The sequence below is a fragment of the Neofelis nebulosa genome, chromosome X (assembly GCF_028018385.1).
Source record: "Neofelis nebulosa isolate mNeoNeb1 chromosome X, mNeoNeb1.pri, whole genome shotgun sequence".
In the NCBI taxonomy this organism is placed as follows: domain Eukaryota; kingdom Metazoa; phylum Chordata; class Mammalia; order Carnivora; family Felidae; genus Neofelis; species Neofelis nebulosa.
In genome coordinates, this window is record NC_080800.1 from 36,096,812 (window position 1) to 36,114,602 (window position 17,791).

Consider the following 17,791-nt stretch of genomic DNA (forward strand, 5'->3'; position numbering starts at 1 on the left):
GATCAGTTGACAAGTCACAGATGTGAACACTACCTGAATTGCAGACCAAACCCTCAAAATGAGAGTTCTTTGAATGAAACCCCAAAAGCTGTTTGAAAAAAATTCTAACAAGTCAATTCTTAAAAAAGATAAACTTCCGGTACATACCAACTGTAAGATTGGCTAACTGAGGAGGGAGATCTGTGGTCACAAGCCTATGTCTAAGAATCTGATTGAGCTGGTGAAGTGTGGCTTGTTTCTCAATCTTGGTAATTGGGTCTGGAGGAATAATTTTATCCTACAAAAAAAATTCAGTGATTTTATAACAATGTACAAAGAGACACAACTCTTACCTGCACCTGTCTTAACATAGTATTTTCTCACTTTGCCCAAGAGGATCTCAACACTCATTTCTTAAGTCGACATCCAATAATAGTGATATGCCCCTTAACTATGGTGCATCAGAGTGCCACCCAGCTGAGACAGTAATGCAACATGATCTTCTTCACGCTCTATTTATGAAATCAAGTTCATGTCACTAGATGACTTTCACCACTTCTTAAAAGTATAAAATACAATAGCACCACATCAGTAAAGTATTACCGCACTACTTAAAAAAAAAAAAGCTTCCAAAAAGCAACTAGCATACCGTATTTTCATATATGAAATAGATGTAAGTTAATTTACACCTGTTTACCGCCCCCCCCCCCCGATTTATCTATTTTGATAGCTATTCACATTTTGGCCTCAATGTATTCCAAAAAAACACAATTCTAATTATGGAGAAAAAAGTGAATTACATGAAATCTTTTAAAATATAGAACAGGGGCACCTGGGTGGCTCAGTCAGTTAAACGTCCAACTCTTGATTTCGGCTCAGGTCATGATCTCATGGTTTGTGAATTTGAGCCCCGCCTTGGGCTCTGTGCGGACAGCTTGGAGCCTACTTGGGATTCTCTCTCTTTACCTCTCCCCCATTCTCTCCCACTCTCTCTCTCAAAAATGATTAAATAAACTCAAAAATGTATATATAGAACAGTTGTTTTGCTGGACAATTTAATAACACAGTAGACTCCAATGCCAAAGCCTTTAACTTCTAAGAACAGGAGTGGTGAGCAGTGCACTTACCCTAATGCAGGTGGGCAGTCGTGGGTAAGATCCAGTGGTCAGTACATCAATGGCATACGGGATGGCAAAACTAGGCAGGCGTGCATGGACTAGGGCATCTCTAGCTAATGAGGCCAGGCGATCAGCAGTGTCCACGAACAGAATGGCTTGCTGATCTAAAAAGCTTGAAATCATCTTTAAAGCAAAGGGTAAATGTATTAAACTTCATCGAGAGCTAGCTACTTTGCACTTCAAATATCATTTATTCATTCCAAAGTAAACTCTGAGGGACATTAATATAAGTTTTCCACATTTCAAAATATTTCCTCAAAAAATTTTCCAGTAATGTGAAGAAATATTTAATACGTTTAGATTTAACATTAAAAAGAATAACTTCCTATCACTTTAAGTAAAACGTTTTCCAATTTGTTTCTCCATCCTTAACATTACACATACATATACATTTCTGTTAGGAAAAACAGAACAAAATGCTTTTTCCTCTTACAGATTTCTAGAGTTGGCTGGTAATGAAGTAGTTAAAAGCATGGCCTCTTGGACCCAAACTACCTTGGTCTCAATTTTAACTCTGCAACTTACTATCCCTGTAACCTTAGGCAAGTACCTCTCTGTGCCTCAGGTTTTTCAACTGTAGAATAGAGATAATGATTTCCAACCTTACAAGGTTGTTCTGAGGAGCAAGAGTTATTGCACACAAAACCTTAAGAACAGTGCCTAGAACACATAAAATACTCCATAAATGCTGTTATAAGACATCTAGGCCATCTTCATGCCCCAAACAGAAATCCTTTCCATCAGTTCTCTATTGAATGCGTTTCTGAATAGTAGAGCTCATCACGGAGCTGCAAACTCCTTCCTTGAAACTATTCTATTCTGGAGGAGTAATGTCTCTCGTGTCCTTCCAACACGGGGAAGCCCACCCTATCTTCAAAGCTAAACATTCCAAGTCACTTGAATTTAGTCTTTACATCTCCAAATTTCTACCTCACCACCCTTGTTCTGCTGCCTTGGAAAGGCTCCAATTTATCAGTGGCTAACTTAAAACATGGTATCCAGAATTAATACCACATCACACCCACAATTAATACCAGCACACAATGCCCTACATTTATTTTCTCAGTATTTCCATACTCATTTTATTATCTGATCTTCACAACTCCAGGAAACAGACAAAATCAGATAATTCCTATCACTTTAGAGATGAGAAAATTGAGACTCAGGTTAAGACAGGGGCACCTGGGTGGCTCAGTCAGTTAAGTGGCCAACTCTTGATTTGGGCTCACGTCATGATCTCACAGTTCGTCAGATCGAGCCTCGAGTGAGGTAGCAGATTCATATAATTCAACTATAAAAAGGAATGAAGTACTACGACATGAATGAACCTTGGAAACATTATGCTAAATTAAACAAGCCAGTCACACAAGACTCCATCATGATGCCATTTATATGAAATGTTCAGAATAGGCAAATCTATAGACAGCAGATTAGTGGCTGCTTAGGGCTGGGATGGGGGCACTTGGGGTGACAGTGAAAGGGTACATGTTTTCTTTTTGAGATGATGAAAACATTCTACAATTGACTGTGATGGTTGCACATATCTGAATACACTAAAAACCATTGAATTAGACACTTTAATGGGTGGATTGTATGGTATGTGAATTATATCTCAATAAAACTGTTTCTCAAAAAGTTCTAGGAATAGGATTATTTCCTCTTTTTCTTAAATAAAACATTATCCAGACTGTTTCACCATTAGAATTCTACAAACTATGTATTTACACACTCAGCTACACACATAATATGTCTGGTATGGCTAAAGATCATTATCTATGAAGAACCTCAAATGAAACTAGTTAAATAATCACTAGGTTGAGAACAGAAGAGTTAAAACATGAATAATCTTCTAATTCTTCAGTTGATGGACCTTACACCTGACATAAACACATCTGTGTCTACATTCACAAAATACCAAAACTTTACAGAAGTTCAATATGAGACTTCATTCAGAATGTGATTTATTTGAACAGCCAACTCAAGAAACTAATAGAAGAATACTCTACTTTGAATTAATGAAAGATGAATTACAATATGGCTCAATATTAAAACCAAGAGTTTTGGATTTTCCCTGACACTATGTTATTGAACTCAGTAGTATTAAACAGGTAACTGAAATACCCATGATATAATTAGGAATTTAACACCAGATTTGAAAAATTGAACACTTGGATTTGATTTACTTCAGTGACACCTAACTTTTCACTGCAAGTTTGAACATCTTTAAGAAAAGATTGCTCCAAATTAATTATTGAGAAGAAACCCCAGGCTTTTCAGAAACAGTATACCATGCTACCTCATTTCAGCCAAAACAGATTTACTACATTTGGTGTCCAAATTTCCAGAACAATGAGTTGCAAAACTTTCTCATAAATAAGCTTGGAATGAGTCTGTTTGTTAATATTTATAATCAAAACCATTCTTTGTATGATGCTTTACGGTGTACAAAAGACCCTCTGAATATAAACTTTAACTTCCCTATCATACCAACAGACAGCCGATGAATGAAAGAAGGTTTTCCCCCATAAGGAAAATGTATGGTACAAAATACTGTCCCTCTAAATAAACCCTTGATCGATATTATATAGAAGGATGACAGCTTACTCCTACAGACAAAAGATATGTGACTAGAATGTGTCTTGGTAGAATTCTTCCAGTCTGATCACTAGCTTAGTTGGTAGAGCTGGAATGGAGTATCAACTTCAGTGAAGATCGGGTTTTATTTTTAACTTAAAAACCATTATTCTCCTAGAATTTAAAATTCTCAACTTCTTCACAGCCCCTTTTCTCCTTTCACTTTAGCAACTTTCACACAGACTTGGGGTCTAACGATAAAGGAACCTAGTAAAACCGAGGGCAGTGAATGCAGTGGCTACAACAGAGGCGAGAAGTCAAGAAATCACGTGCAGAGACACAACTGTGCTGTAGATTCCTTTCTGAAGTGGGATTTTATGGAATAGGTAAACCCTGACAGATTTGCAAATATAAAATTACTCTAAAAATATTCTAGACTTAGCTTGTCAGAATGCTAAAAATACACTTGTTATGGTACCTCTATACTAAGTGGGTAGCTGCTAATTTATCCAGGAAGTCTAGTAAACTTTAAGAGAATTTAAAAATGACTCAAATAAAATTTAACCAAAGTAAAGTTGTTTTTCTGCCTTCACCTATTAAAACTGATAAAAAATTTTTAATGTTATTACATAACTGAATGGAAAAAAAAAAAGAGTATGAGCATCAGTATCAAGCTCACTTAGAGAGTCTACCCACTTTCCAAATAAAACTGACTAGTGGCTAGATTACTTGACCTTGTAGAGCAGACCTCAATTAAAGTGAGTAAATGCTCTCATTATTTTAGGACTTTATTCATTTTATGATAATTACCCTCCCCTTTCCAGTATGAAAAGGTACTCTACTCTTTCCATTCTCCTCACCGGAAATGACCAAAGGAAAACAGAAGGGAGTAATTGGGAGGCACCATCCTCCCCAAGTTAGGAGCTCAAGAGGCTAACACAAGACCCCTACTGATGTTTTCCCTCAACACTTCTTGAATACAGCTTCAAAAAATTTTGTTTGTTTTGGTGGGGGAGGCGGGGAGGGAGGCACAGATTTTAGCATCTCTGGTATGTAACAGTCAAAAGACTATGAGCTTTGGGGCACCTGGGTGGCTCAGTTAAATGTCTGACTTCAGCTCATGTCATGATCTTGTGGTATGTGGGTTTGAGTCCCGCGTCGGGCTCTGTGCTGACAGCTCGGAGCCTGGAGCCTGGAGCCTGGAGCCTGCTTCAGATTCTGTGTCTCCCTCTCTCTCTCTCTCTCTCAAAAATAAATAAAGATTAAAAGAAATTTTTTTAAAAGCTATGAGCTTCTTGAGGGTAGGGGCTGTGCCTTACTCGGGTGTCATCCACTATACCCTATACTCTGTGCTCACTAAGGGTTTGGAGAATGAATAGATGAACAGCAAACAGATAAATGCTGTCATCAGCTCTGTGGCCCTGACTGAAGCCAGTTAGTTTCTGAAAACCTTATTCTCTCATCTGTAAAACAAGACGAAGATACCGACTCTGCCATACTCTGAGGGTTTTCAAGAATAGGCAAAATTCAAGAAGCACTTTGCAGACTTTAAGGAAGTGTACAAATGTAAGGCTGTTTCCCCCCTTTAATTCAAGTCTTTGTCTTTAATATCTTCTAGAGTAATGTCTTCAGATACGGCCTACTCTTTTTTCTAGTCAGGTAATCAAATACTAAGTTTCTACAGAAATATATTACACATTTTCATACAGAAACAGAATTACTTAAGTAATGTCTCTCAAACAAATCAGCATATATAAATTTAAGCTAAAATCAAAAGTTATATCTATTACAAGTTAACATTCCAAAAAGTTACTTAATATAAAACATAATCAAAAGTTTAACTCACCGCACATTTTTCCACCTTGCCAGCGTTATTAGCCCATTTGACTAAAGCTAATAATCGAACAAAGAGTTGACGTGTCCGGCTAGCAAACTGCACTATTTCTATTTTCCTATAAAATAAAACAATTCTTAATGAACCAACAAAGTTGAAAAGAATATTTAACAATTTATTTCATCTGAGCTAAAATATGACTCAATCTATGTTTATAACCATTACAACAAAATGAATCACCTAAAATATTTATAAGTATGAATTATTGTCACATTTTGCATACTGGCTGCATTTTTAATTTTCTACTTCAGGGTAATAAATCCAATAGTATCAGAGTAACAAATCAGAATCACATTTTAAAAACGAATTTTGCAGGACAATAAAAGTTGCTAAAATATACCCAATTCACAGATATAAAAGTACAATATAGAAGTTAACCAGGTCACAGAGGAGATCAAATTAGGAGTTAGGAATTTCATAACTGTGGTTATGAGTTATGAATTGGCAACATTTTTGGTACAAGAAAGGAACCGAAATAGATCTTTACCAAAGCTTGAAACTGTCTTACTTCTACAAAAGCAAGGGTCCATTTCCCATCTTGTAAGAGCATGATTTAAAAAGCTGAATAATCAAAGAACTATCCAACTCTTTACCAAACTAATTTCAACGACAAGCTTAGATATTAAATTATCTAAACAAAGTTAAGGAAAGTAAGTTGACTACTAAAAGTAACAGCTAGATGGTCAGTCTGTATCTATTTTTATGCTATACCCACTATGATGCTTTTTCTCCCAATACTCATCCGTATTTTTATCATCTCCTCATAAAGCCTTAAAAGCTTTACATTGTCAATCAATGTGTGAACTAGACCTCTCAATTTCCTGTCAGCTATAAAACTGAAAATCACTTTCATAGTTTACCTTAAGATACTGAAAAAAAATATTGAACAGGCCAGGACTGATGACAGAAGCCAGCAGGACATCAGCCTCCCGCCAAGTGGACTCTAACCTGTATTAGTCTCAGTACAGCTGTTCAATGACCTGCAGATCCAAACCACATCCCTGCATCTCACCAACAGCAACACCATGAGGCAATGCACCCAACCAAAAGTTTCTGTTGAAGTATAATCCTGACTACAGAGTCTAACTCCTAGTGAAAGCATGTGTATGGAGCCCACAGACAACGTGAAAGGCTTAAGATTCAGCCAGCAATAGGATCAGTGGTAGTACAAAGAAAAGAATCAAGGACACAGATACAGTTAAGACTCTTTGCCAGTGTCTGTGAAGGATCTTAAGAGATAAAACTACCAGAGCGTCACAGGCAAGACTGGAACACAGAAAAAATATTCAATGCACATTACAACCTGACAGCCACCTCCATGCTAGGAGAATTAGTACCATCATTCTAACTGAGCAACAACTTACAGAGCTGCTGTGAGGTTGCTCTCCTAGAGCAAGCATATCTGTATATTATTAACTTGCTTTCCCAAATGAGCTCCTCTACTGGAAAGCAAACACCCACCTTTGTAAACTACCGTAACTTGATCTTTTTGACACCATGCAATCTCAGGTGATAAGCAGCATGAGTCTGTTTTCCCAAGGTCCAGTTTCCCTTCCTACCCCAGAGTGGACAGAAGAAATCTGGATTTTCATTTCCTTCCTTTAAAACTGACCAGCCAAACCATAAAAAAGGTATGTTTCAACTGTCTCCCCCATCTCTGCCTTTTCAGTCTAATTCCATCAGAAAGAGAGCTGGTGGTGGGGGTGGAGCATAGTCACTAATAAATCCTCCCTAGTGACTCGGTCTTTAGAAAAAAAAAAAAAAAAAAAAAAAAAATCAAGGAGCATTAGTGCCAAAGATGCAGTCAAGTAGTCTATACTATAGCCACAATTTAAATCTCTACCACAGGATTGCCTTGAAACCTTAATTTATCTTGTTCCCTTGGCCTATGGAAACATTGGTGTCTAGTTATGTCTTAAGCTCCCAACTCCAACTCAATAAAAATTATCTCAACTATAAAGCAGCAACGGAGTAGGCAAATGTCAATTCTCTAAAGATATCTGGCATCGTGGTAAACTAGCAGCCAACTTTCTAAAGTGAATCTGTTCCTCAGCTTCTTTATTAAGTTCTAAGTTTTCTACATCTTTCTACCCCCCTCAGGGACTTGACCTGGTCAGTGACTCAACAAAGGTTTCTAGAACAGAAGGTCCAGAGCTGGTCTCACACCAAGAACTGTCAAAGATGAGGAAACCACATTTCCCAGGGCCCCCTAAACAAATGGAGTAAAACGTCACCCTGGGTTCCCTGGGCCTAGGTTTCCAATCCACAGCCCTGCCACCCACAGACACACAAACACACACACACTTTCTCTCTCTCCCTCTCTCTCATATACCATACACATATACACACTCCCATAGATCTAACAACACAGACACAGATTTAAGGTTTTTTTCATACTTACCTTTCCACATCAGATTTCCTTGGCAGTCTAAGAAGGAAAAAACACAAAAGAAATTGACTAAACATATGCATACCTTCATCAAAATGATAACGGTCTTTATTCTGACTCTATTACATACTTTAGCATTTCAGAAAAGCTGGATCAATAGCCACTACAAGCTTGTGTGGCTACCTACTCTTTTTTGAGTTTCCAGCAATATGGCCATAAGGGACAAAAATCAACAAAGGAACATTCCTCTCCATTCAAAATGCTCCAAAAGGTATTGCATGAGCCTCAAACATTGAAAAAGCTCAAGTCTTACATTACGCACACTACTATATCACAGAGTCATAGAAAATACTCTTTTAAAACCAAAATAGTCATGGATGCAGAATACTAGTTGTCAGCCTCCCTGTATCCAATGGAACCTTGCCTCCAAGCAATAACCTCTCCATGTTTTGTTAGGGTGGGCAAAACTGGAAGCTAAGCACACAAAAGGACCAGTGTCAGCCAAGGGTTTTACGGTAATTATAATGTTGCATGGTGGTTAGCTGTAAATGATTACTTTATAACAGCTCCAATAAGGTTTTGATTTCTTTTTGCTAGTTTTCCAGTACAACAGCCAGCTACCAATGTCACCATTTTCCCTGTTAAATTATACTATTTAACACTCTCACATCCACTGATGCTTACAGAGGTCCCGATCTGCCTCATGAATCACCACATTCTAGAAACCCCTATCCCATGGCCCAAGATTCAACTGCCTGAGCAACTCTAAAACCACCTCTACATCTAATCACTTCTTTTTTTTTTTTAATTTTTTTTAATGTTTGTTTATTTTTGAGAGAGAGACAGAGCGTGAGCAGGGGAGGGGCAGAGGGAGACACAGAGTCTGAAGCAGGCTCCAGGCTCTGAGCTGTCAGCACAGAGCCTGACGCAGGGCTTGAACCCATGAACCGTGAAATCATGACTTGAGCCGAGGTCTGGCGCTTAACTGACTGAGCCACCCAGGCGCTCCACATCTAAGCACTTCTTGAAGAACACACACTGAACTACTTAGATCCTCTCCCCCACCCCACCCCCACAGGCCACAGGTGCAGAAACAATAAAACCAGAGATTCAAGGCAGAAGGAGGGGAAACTATTAAAATGAGCTCTGGCTTGTAGATAACTACAATTTGGAGAGTAGACAGTGACATAGAAGTTGAAGTTATGATCTGGTGATAAAGGAAACCGGGTAGAAGCTGGATGAGCCAGCAGATCAGATGAAGCATACATTAGGCCTTGTAAGACTACAAGTAAAAACAACTACTGGTAAGTTCCTCTACATGTGAAAGCTCCTAACACTCCCCGAGGAGCCACAACCCTCATCCTCAAGGGAGGGAAAGAATAAGAACCATGGATGCTTGTGTGTGCTTAACAGACACAGAGAAACAAAAGAGGAGAGATTTTGCGGGTAGAAAGAACAGGAAACATTGTTCCAGCTCTTTCCACCTGCCCCGGACACCCTAAAAGGATCACCTCATTTCAGAGGTGGTATCATTTTGGGGACCAAGATTATAAGGCTCTGTTGCCTGCACCACCACCCCCCCCACCCGCCCAATTCCTCCTAATCTATTTAAAATTCCTTTATGGATAATGAATCCACCATTTGGGGCAAAAGCCCTAAAACACAAATTTTTGGAAGTCACAGAAACTTACACCAAAGTGTGATAAGACAAGTTTACGTGATGGAGATCTTAGCATTTTCTAATTTTAATTAAAACAGGCAAAAAAAAAAAAAAAAAAAAAAAAAAAAGAAAGAAAGAAAGAAAGAAGAAAAAAGTAGGACCTACATCTCTAAAAAGTCAAGGCAGAGTATAAACTCTTAGATGAGAGTGTGTAAGGAGGTTGGGATAGATAAGGAGAAGGAAAAAAAACCAGAAATCCATGGCCCAAAACAAACCACTGAAATTGTCAAGGCGGTCCTTTTTACTTTCAATAGTTCACAGACAAGCATCAAATGTGGCAGAAATAAGATTCGTATTAAGTATACCTAGAACACTAGTTTTACATCAATACGTTAATTCTGACAGCTTCCAGCTGGAACAAGGGAAAATACAGGATTTAGGAACTCCAAAGTAAGTTCTTAAACTAATTTTGGCTTGCACAAATCAAAAGAGAAAAGAGTTATCTTACTCTTTTCTAAGTATTAAGAACAACAGTGTATTTTCCTGTTAAATACTCCATGGTCTGCAATTACAATTCTAAAAATTCATTTGTTGATGTGTTAAGTCAATAAATACTTAATCCCCGATTATGTGCCAGACACTGTTCTAGGCCCACCGAACATAGCAAACAAATCAAAATCCCCATTCTCATGGAGCCTCCAGTAAGGAAGAGACACACAATAAACTAAGAGTACCCACTAGTGATTAAGAGAAAAAGTGAGTTAAAAATGGACAGCAGGGGCAGAGTGCTTTTCATGGGTGGTCAGAGAAAGTCTTTGTGATAAGTTCTATCTGAACAAAGACCTAAAGGAAATAGGAAAGCAAACCACACAGATTTCTGGGGGAAGAGCAAAGGCTCTAAGGTGGGAGTGTGCCTGGCACTATGAAAAAACATCAAGAAGGGCAATGTGGCTGAAACAGAATAAGCAAAGAGGAGCGTATTTGGAAATGAGGATAAAGAGGTAAGGGAGAGAGAGAAGGCTCAGACCACGTATCCTTGTTTGCCCAAGATAGTCCTAGTTTGTGCCTGTTGCTCCAACATTATTAACAGCACCACCTTTCATGCTCAAAAGTGTCCTGACTTGGACCATAACTTTTATGGTCACTCCATATATAGGTGACTATAAAATCTTTTTACTGTAAGTGAGATAGATGGAGAACCGCTGGAGAGATGTGAGAAGTTTTAAAAGGATCATCCTATTTTATGGATGACAAAAACTGTAAAGGGGCAAGCTAGCAGTAGAGATATCAGATGGCAGACTACTGCAGTTAACAGGGGCAAAGGAATCACACTTGATGGAAATGTTGAAAAGTGGTCAGATTCTGAAGTCAGAGATGATCAGTACTTGCTGATGTACTGGGTGTAGGATTGGAAGAAAGAAGAGCCAAGAGTTACCCCCAATTTTTGGCCTAAGCAACAACAGGAAGAATGGAGATACTCTTTAGAGAGACAGGGAAGGTGGTGGGGGGGATCAAGTGGAATCAGGAGTTTGAGTCTGGACTTGGTACACTGAAATACCCATTAGGTATTTAAATGTAGGCGTTTGGGTATAGTCTGGAGTTCAGTGGAGAGGTCTCTGCTGAAGATAGAAGTATGGGAATCATCATCATATAAAGGGTGCAGGATTAAAATTATGTACTTATTCTACAGCAGTAAAACAGATGTTTCTTCATAACTAAACTGTAAAATAGTAAGAACGCAGTATAGCTCGAAGAATTTCTACAAATCCTCTACAAAAAAAACAAATTATACAACCACTGATAGCAGTTTTCAACATTTTTCCCTAGCTATACATTGGGTAGGTGACCTTTACATGTATGAAATTTTCTCATGGATACTCTTAAATTTTCATGATATCCACCAGTAATTGGCTCAGACAGGTATATTACTACAACACCTAATCATGACAGCTATTTAAGTTTCTCATTAGGCAGGGGTAGTCTTCTTTCTCTTCCATTCAATAAAGTACAACATATCCAAATTGAGAATGATGTTTTGCAGGAATAAGGAGAACCTATTCTAACTCTTTCATTCATCTGCAAACAAATATTTTTAGTCTCTAGTAACAAATTAATGTTCCACTTGAAAATACTGATCTGCAATCTAACAATAGAGCGAAGATAAAAACTATAATTAAAAACTTATAATTCTTACTTTTTCTGAACCTGGATTTAAAAATGTAAAACAGTAAAGTATATATACCCGCAATTTTATAATGCCTTTTCTTCACACACTAAAAATCATTAGTGTAGTCTGATCCTATTCTGAAGGGATTAACACCCTAATCATGTCCCATGGCATTTCATTGGTAACTTAGTGATCTATAAACTCCCTTCATACTCCAAGAGACAATAACAGAAGACCAGTTACAGCTTTTACTTACACTGTTAAGACTCAGAACACTCTCAAACATTCCAGAAAAAAAAACCACACATACACACACACCTTGGATTCCAAATTTTTGGATTATCTTATACACAATACATCTCCTGAGTTCAAACTTTGCCAGAAGCAATTACAACCTTCGTTTAAAATGTACCGTCAAGACGCTGTAAAACAGATTTCCTGTCTTTAGGAATTCGAATATTATGTATTCCTAAACCCTAAAAGTGGGCTTTCGGCTAAAAAGCTTCCAACCAAGAAATTAATAGGGTTCGGTTGGCAACTCGAGCAAAAATCCCAAAGATGAGATTTTCAGTGCAAGTCTAACATGCATAATTAACAAGTGTCCGTTGCTTCATCTCCAGAAAGACCACAAATGCAAAGCTTTTCCTCCACCTCCGTTGAGCCCCAAGAGTTCAAAAATTCTAGATTAGCCCAGAGGAAAGGAGAAAACAGCAGCCCCTTGGAGAGAGGGAGGTGCGAGCCTATCTAAGCCGGTTGGGCGGGAAGAGCGGGGGGGGGGGGGGGGGGGGCTGGAGAGCAGGCATGGGTTTCGCGGCACTTACAGATCCGTCAACACCATGAGCTCCGAGTAGGCCCGGTGCAGCAGAAATTCGATAAGGGTGCTCAGCCGGTAGCCGGGGCTGGCCGCAGCTGCAGCTGCCGCCGCCACGGCAGCTCCGGGAGGAGGAGGCGCCGGGGCTGAGGCGGGACCGCCGCTGCCCCCGCCACCGCCTCCGGGAGGGACCAGCTGGTGGTTCTCCAGTTGCACTGGGGCCATGGCGGCGCAGGGCCGGGCTTGGTGCAGCGGCACAAGATGAAGCCCTCGAGCTTCCCGGGCGCTTGGTCACCGCGCCGAAGTGGGCGCGGGCAGAGTCGCCGCCGCCTACCGCCAGGCCGCCTCCGAACAGGAAACCGTGAGCCGGCCGCGGAGGCCCGCCCCCATGTAGCAACGAGCCCGCCGGCCCCAGGAACTGGAGAGAGGGGCGGGGGAGAAGCGGGGAGGGCGGGGAAGCGGGGAGGCCTCCGCAGAGAAGCTGCGCCTCCGCAACCGATCAGAGGCCGCTTCGCCAAGCAGCCGCAGCGTCCATGTTGACGGCCCAAAGCGGAAGTCGTTAGGCAGAGCGGAAGGGGAACCTGCAGGGGGACTTCCGACAGCAACCTGTGCCTTTTCTCCGGCTGTCCGGTGCCGTGACGCTTGGGGGCGCGTGGGAGTGGGGCGGGGCCGGAGCGCGGGTGGGGAAAGCGGAAGCGGTAGCCGCGCGTCGCCGGAAGCGGGTGTGAGGGCGGAGCCATGGACGTCACCGTGAACGTCAGTAGTTGCCCCGCCCTTGCCCTCGCCGCCCTCCGGTGTTTAAAAGGCTCCAATGTACCCTGAGGTATTTATCAGCGCTCCCCAGTGCGGGGCGAACGTGGCTGGGTAGGTTTCCTTCCTAGATGTTCGTGAGTTGTGGTTCTGGAGTCGCGAAGAAATTGTTGCGGCTGCGCTCTCGTGGCTTCTCAGACCTTTGCTCCTCCCACAGTCTGCTCATGCGCCTTTCGTGGGATAGAAAACGTTTCCGTCATTTTTTTTTTTTAACTGTGGGAAAAGATGCGAGAAAATATGATGGGGGATAAGAGCAGGGCTGCTGGCAGAATAACTTCACTTTAATGGAGTTGGACATATGCCGACCTCGTTACCGAGCCCCAAATCCGGGGAGTTCTACCACAGAGACAGCCTTTAAATCCTCTACCGCTGGCTCTCACTCCCTTCTTTCTTGTCCCTGCCCTTGCAGTAGACGCCCTGCCCTCCCAGGGTTTTCAGTTTTTCTTCCATGTTCTGCCTCCACTTTTCCCCTTCAAAATTTTGCTTCCTGCTTTAAAACAGTGATTCTCAACGTAGCCTTCACGTTGGAATAACCGGGCGGGGGCGGGGTTTAAAAAAATACTTATGCCACGCTCGTAGATGCGGCTTTAAGTGGTCTGATGTGAGATCTGGGCTTCCAGGTTTTAAAGATTCCTAGGTGACTCATGTGCAACTAACGTAGAAGTCTATTGTTAAAAAGCGTCAATGGCTCCTACCCTTTTTTCAAACATTTTTGCAGATTCCTATCTGTAACTCCTAGGTGGAAGAGATACTCTTGCTGTTCTTTAAGGTTAAACCAATCTTACTCTTTTTAAAAATTTTTTTAAGTGTATTTATTTTTGACAGAGACAGAGTGCGAGCATGAGCTGGGGAGGGGCAGAGAGAGAGGGAGACACAGAATCCAAAGCAGGCTCCAGGCTCCGAGCTGTCAGCACAGAGCCTGACGTGGGGCTCCAACTCATGAACCATGAGATCATGACCTGGGCCGAAGTCGGACGCTTAACTGACTGAGCCACCCAGGCGCCCCAAAATAATCTTATTCTTGTCCGCTTGTGTAATTCTCAGTAATTCTTGAAGGCCATTCACCTGTCTTCTGAAGGTGTAACCTTTGGAGTATAGTCGCTTGCTCCCTCTTTTGGGACCTTAAAGAACACTTACACGCAATATCATCATGATACTTATCAAAACGCATTAGTGTTACACCCCTTGCTGGAGGGCAGAGATTATCATTCCTCCCTATGCAAGCTACCTTAGGGAACAAATTTTTATGTTAGCTAGAATGGTACCATTTCTTTTGCAGTTGTTTTGATTTGTTTTACTGAAGATTTTCCCTCTTTGTTGAGAACTACTGACTTAAAACCAAACAAAAAAACCTGGTGATCACATACCCAGGAAAGTTGGTGGTTGTACAAGGTGGTCTTTAAGGTCTTTTCTAACTCTCAGATTCTGATTCTGTGTGATGTTGATAGGATTTTAACTCTGCCTTATTGCATATATTAAACACAGTTATTATACACCATGTCTTTTGGTATACGTTCAATTTGGCAGTAAGGTTCTACCTAGAGACAGCACAACCAGCTTGCAAATGAAAGGAAAATAATTAATTGGATGAAAAAATTGTTTTAGGATAGAGAACATTTCACTCACATCCGTCAGATTAAAATCTTTGGAAATTTCTGTTTCAATAGATATCTTTAAAAATTGAAAAGTACCTTTTAAAAAGGATATTCTAAAGGAAAATAGGGCAAAAATCTTACTAATACAACTGTGAGATGTGCTATGTTTGAGTTGTTGGTGATCAGGGAGGTAACATAAATGAAAGCTCCTGAAAGAAGTGATAACCCTCCCTCCCAAGCTGATAATGTAGCCACTAAACAAATACAGGAAGTGCAAATAGAAGAAATGAATGGGGATGGAGGAAGAATGTTAGCATGTTTGGCTGAGTTACTAAAGGAATGACTCACATCCAAATCACTTTTGGAAATCCTATAATTTATCATTTTAAAACTTACAGTACAATGTTTGGCACTATAGTATATATACATAATTCTTTCACATTTTTCAATTGTTCCTCTATTTGGTCATCACCAGATTCTGTCACACTTCAGATAGTTTCAGAACTAGCAGCATGATACTTCCGTGGCTCTTCAATTGAACTAAACACTTGAAATCTTTCATGAAGCCAGTCCAATTTTAATAAAAGAAATTGATTGCAAAATATGGAAAAATAAAATAACATTTCCGTTTAAGCCCTTTTGCTGGAAAAATGAAATTGTGATAAATATAGTTTCATTTTGAAACATACGGCTGCCCCTCAGACACAAATGAGTAGGAAAGGGATTGAAAAGTAGTTTGTTTCTTCCTTTTTGTGAGGTACTACAATTAATTCCTCTAAAACAGAGCAAAAGCAGTAACTGCATTCATTCAATAGATGCTCCATTCATGGTGAAGTTGAGGGAAGGTGCTCACAACACTCTGAGTATGGTCTGACCAACCTAGAAAAAATGAGAACACTTTAATTGTTTTGCCTATAAAAGAAAACCCAAACTTCTTACTGTGGTCTCCAAAGCCCCTAAGAGAGTGATCCTTGTCTGCTTCTCCACTGCTATCTCCTACTACTCTTTCCTTCACTCACTACACCTGTAACCACACTGGGTCTAGCACATGCTGTTCCTTCAGTGTTAAGGCTTGTCCACTGTTCCAGATATGGGAAACACTTGTTTCCCAGCTCATCACATGTTTCTGGCTTCTCATCCTTCCAGTGTCAGCTTAAATGAGAAAATCCTTAGGGAGGCCTCCCTTGGCTATTTGATATTAGGAATATATAAGGAATTCCATTGCAGCATTGTAGAAGCCAAACCATATGATCTTAGCTGTCTCAGTAGAATGGTTAAGTAAATTACTATATTTCCATGTAACTGTTCAAGTGAAGGAATTAGACGTACATGTACCAACATGGATTCATCTCAAAAACAATACTGAATGAAAACACCCATCTTTTTTGATACCATTTCTGTCCATTTTTATTTTTTTTATTCTTTAAAATTTAATTTTAATTCCAGTATAGTTAACATACACTGTTATATTATTTTCAGATTATACAATATAGTGATCCAACAGTTCTATACATTACCCTGTGCTCATCATGACAAGTTCACTCCTTAATCCCCATCACTTATTTTATCCATTACCCCACCCACCTCCCTTCTGGTAACCATCAGTTTGTTCTCTATACTTAAGAGTCTGTTTCTTGCTTTGTCTCTCTCTTTCTCTCTTTTTTCCTTCACTCATTCGTTTTGTTTCTTATCTGTCCATTTTTTTTTTAATTTTTTTTTTAACGTTTGTTTATTTTTGAGACAGAGAGAGACAGAGCATGAACGGGGGAGGGTCAGAGAGAGGGAGACACAGAATCCGAAACAGGCTCCAGGCTCCGAACAGTCAGCACAGAGCCCAACGCGGGGCTCGAACTCACGGACCGCGAGATCATGACCTGAGCCGAAGTCGGACGCTCAACCGACTGAGCCACCCAGGCGCCCCTCTTATCTGTCCATTTTTAAAGCACACAAAATAACTGTAATTTTATATACTGTAGTCAAGGTAAAAAATGTCAATGAAGATGATAGCACTTTCAGGATGGTAGTTACTTCTAGGGAGGGGTAAGGGACGAGGTAGTGCTTTATTGGATATTAGCTATTAGTTATATCTAATGGGTTTACTGAAGAAAAACCTGAAGGATATGTGACAATATTAATATCTATTAAATCTGGGGAGAGAGAGATGATTGTAAATATGTTCTGTACTTTTCAATATTTTTATAAAGATTTTATAATTAAAAAATGTTTAATGTGTTTATTTAATTTTGAGACACGGTGTGAGGGGGAAGGGGCAGAGAGAGAGAGGTAGACAGAGAATCTGAAGCTGGTTCTGCGCTGTCAGTGCAAAACCCCACATGGGGCCTGAACTTCAGTAAGATCATGACCTGACCTGAAGTTGGATGCTCAAACAACTGAGCCACTCAGGGGCCCCAAGATTTCATAATTTTTTTAAGTTGAAATTAAAATGTTTCTATTAGTATAATTTATACAAGCTGCCATAACAAACCCCCAATCTCAGTGACTTAACATGATAAGAGTTTATTTCTCGTGTTCACAAAGTTCAGTAAAGATGTACCTGATGGAGAGGCTCTAAGTAGTAACCCAGAGATCTAGACTCCTTTTTTTTTTTTTTTTTAATGTTTATTTATTTTTGAGAGAGAGAGACAGTGAGAACCAGGGAGGGGCAGAGAGAGAGGGGTAGACACAGAATCCAAAACAGGCTCCAGGCTCTGAGCTGTCAGCACACGGCGCAACG

General features: G+C 40.2%; 1 protein-coding gene across 2 annotated transcripts in view; it reads right to left on the reverse strand.

Annotated features, from left to right (window-relative positions):
* The window catches only part of MED14 (mediator complex subunit 14), a 66,493-nt gene extending 53,478 nt beyond the window's left edge, over positions 1 to 13,015 (reverse strand). For both annotated transcript variants that reach the window (XM_058714412.1, XM_058714411.1), the window contains exons 1-5: positions 12,663 to 13,015; positions 8,027 to 8,053; positions 5,578 to 5,683; positions 1,107 to 1,280; positions 148 to 277 (exon numbers count right to left, since the gene is read on the reverse strand). In XM_058714412.1, the coding sequence (XP_058570395.1) occupies positions 148 to 277; positions 1,107 to 1,280; positions 5,578 to 5,683; positions 8,027 to 8,053; positions 12,663 to 12,877 (652 nt within the window). In that variant the 5' untranslated portion in view covers positions 12,878 to 13,015. The remainder of the gene's footprint in view (positions 1 to 147; positions 278 to 1,106; positions 1,281 to 5,577; positions 5,684 to 8,026; positions 8,054 to 12,662) is intronic.
* Positions 13,016 to 17,791: the final 4,776 nt, after the last annotated feature.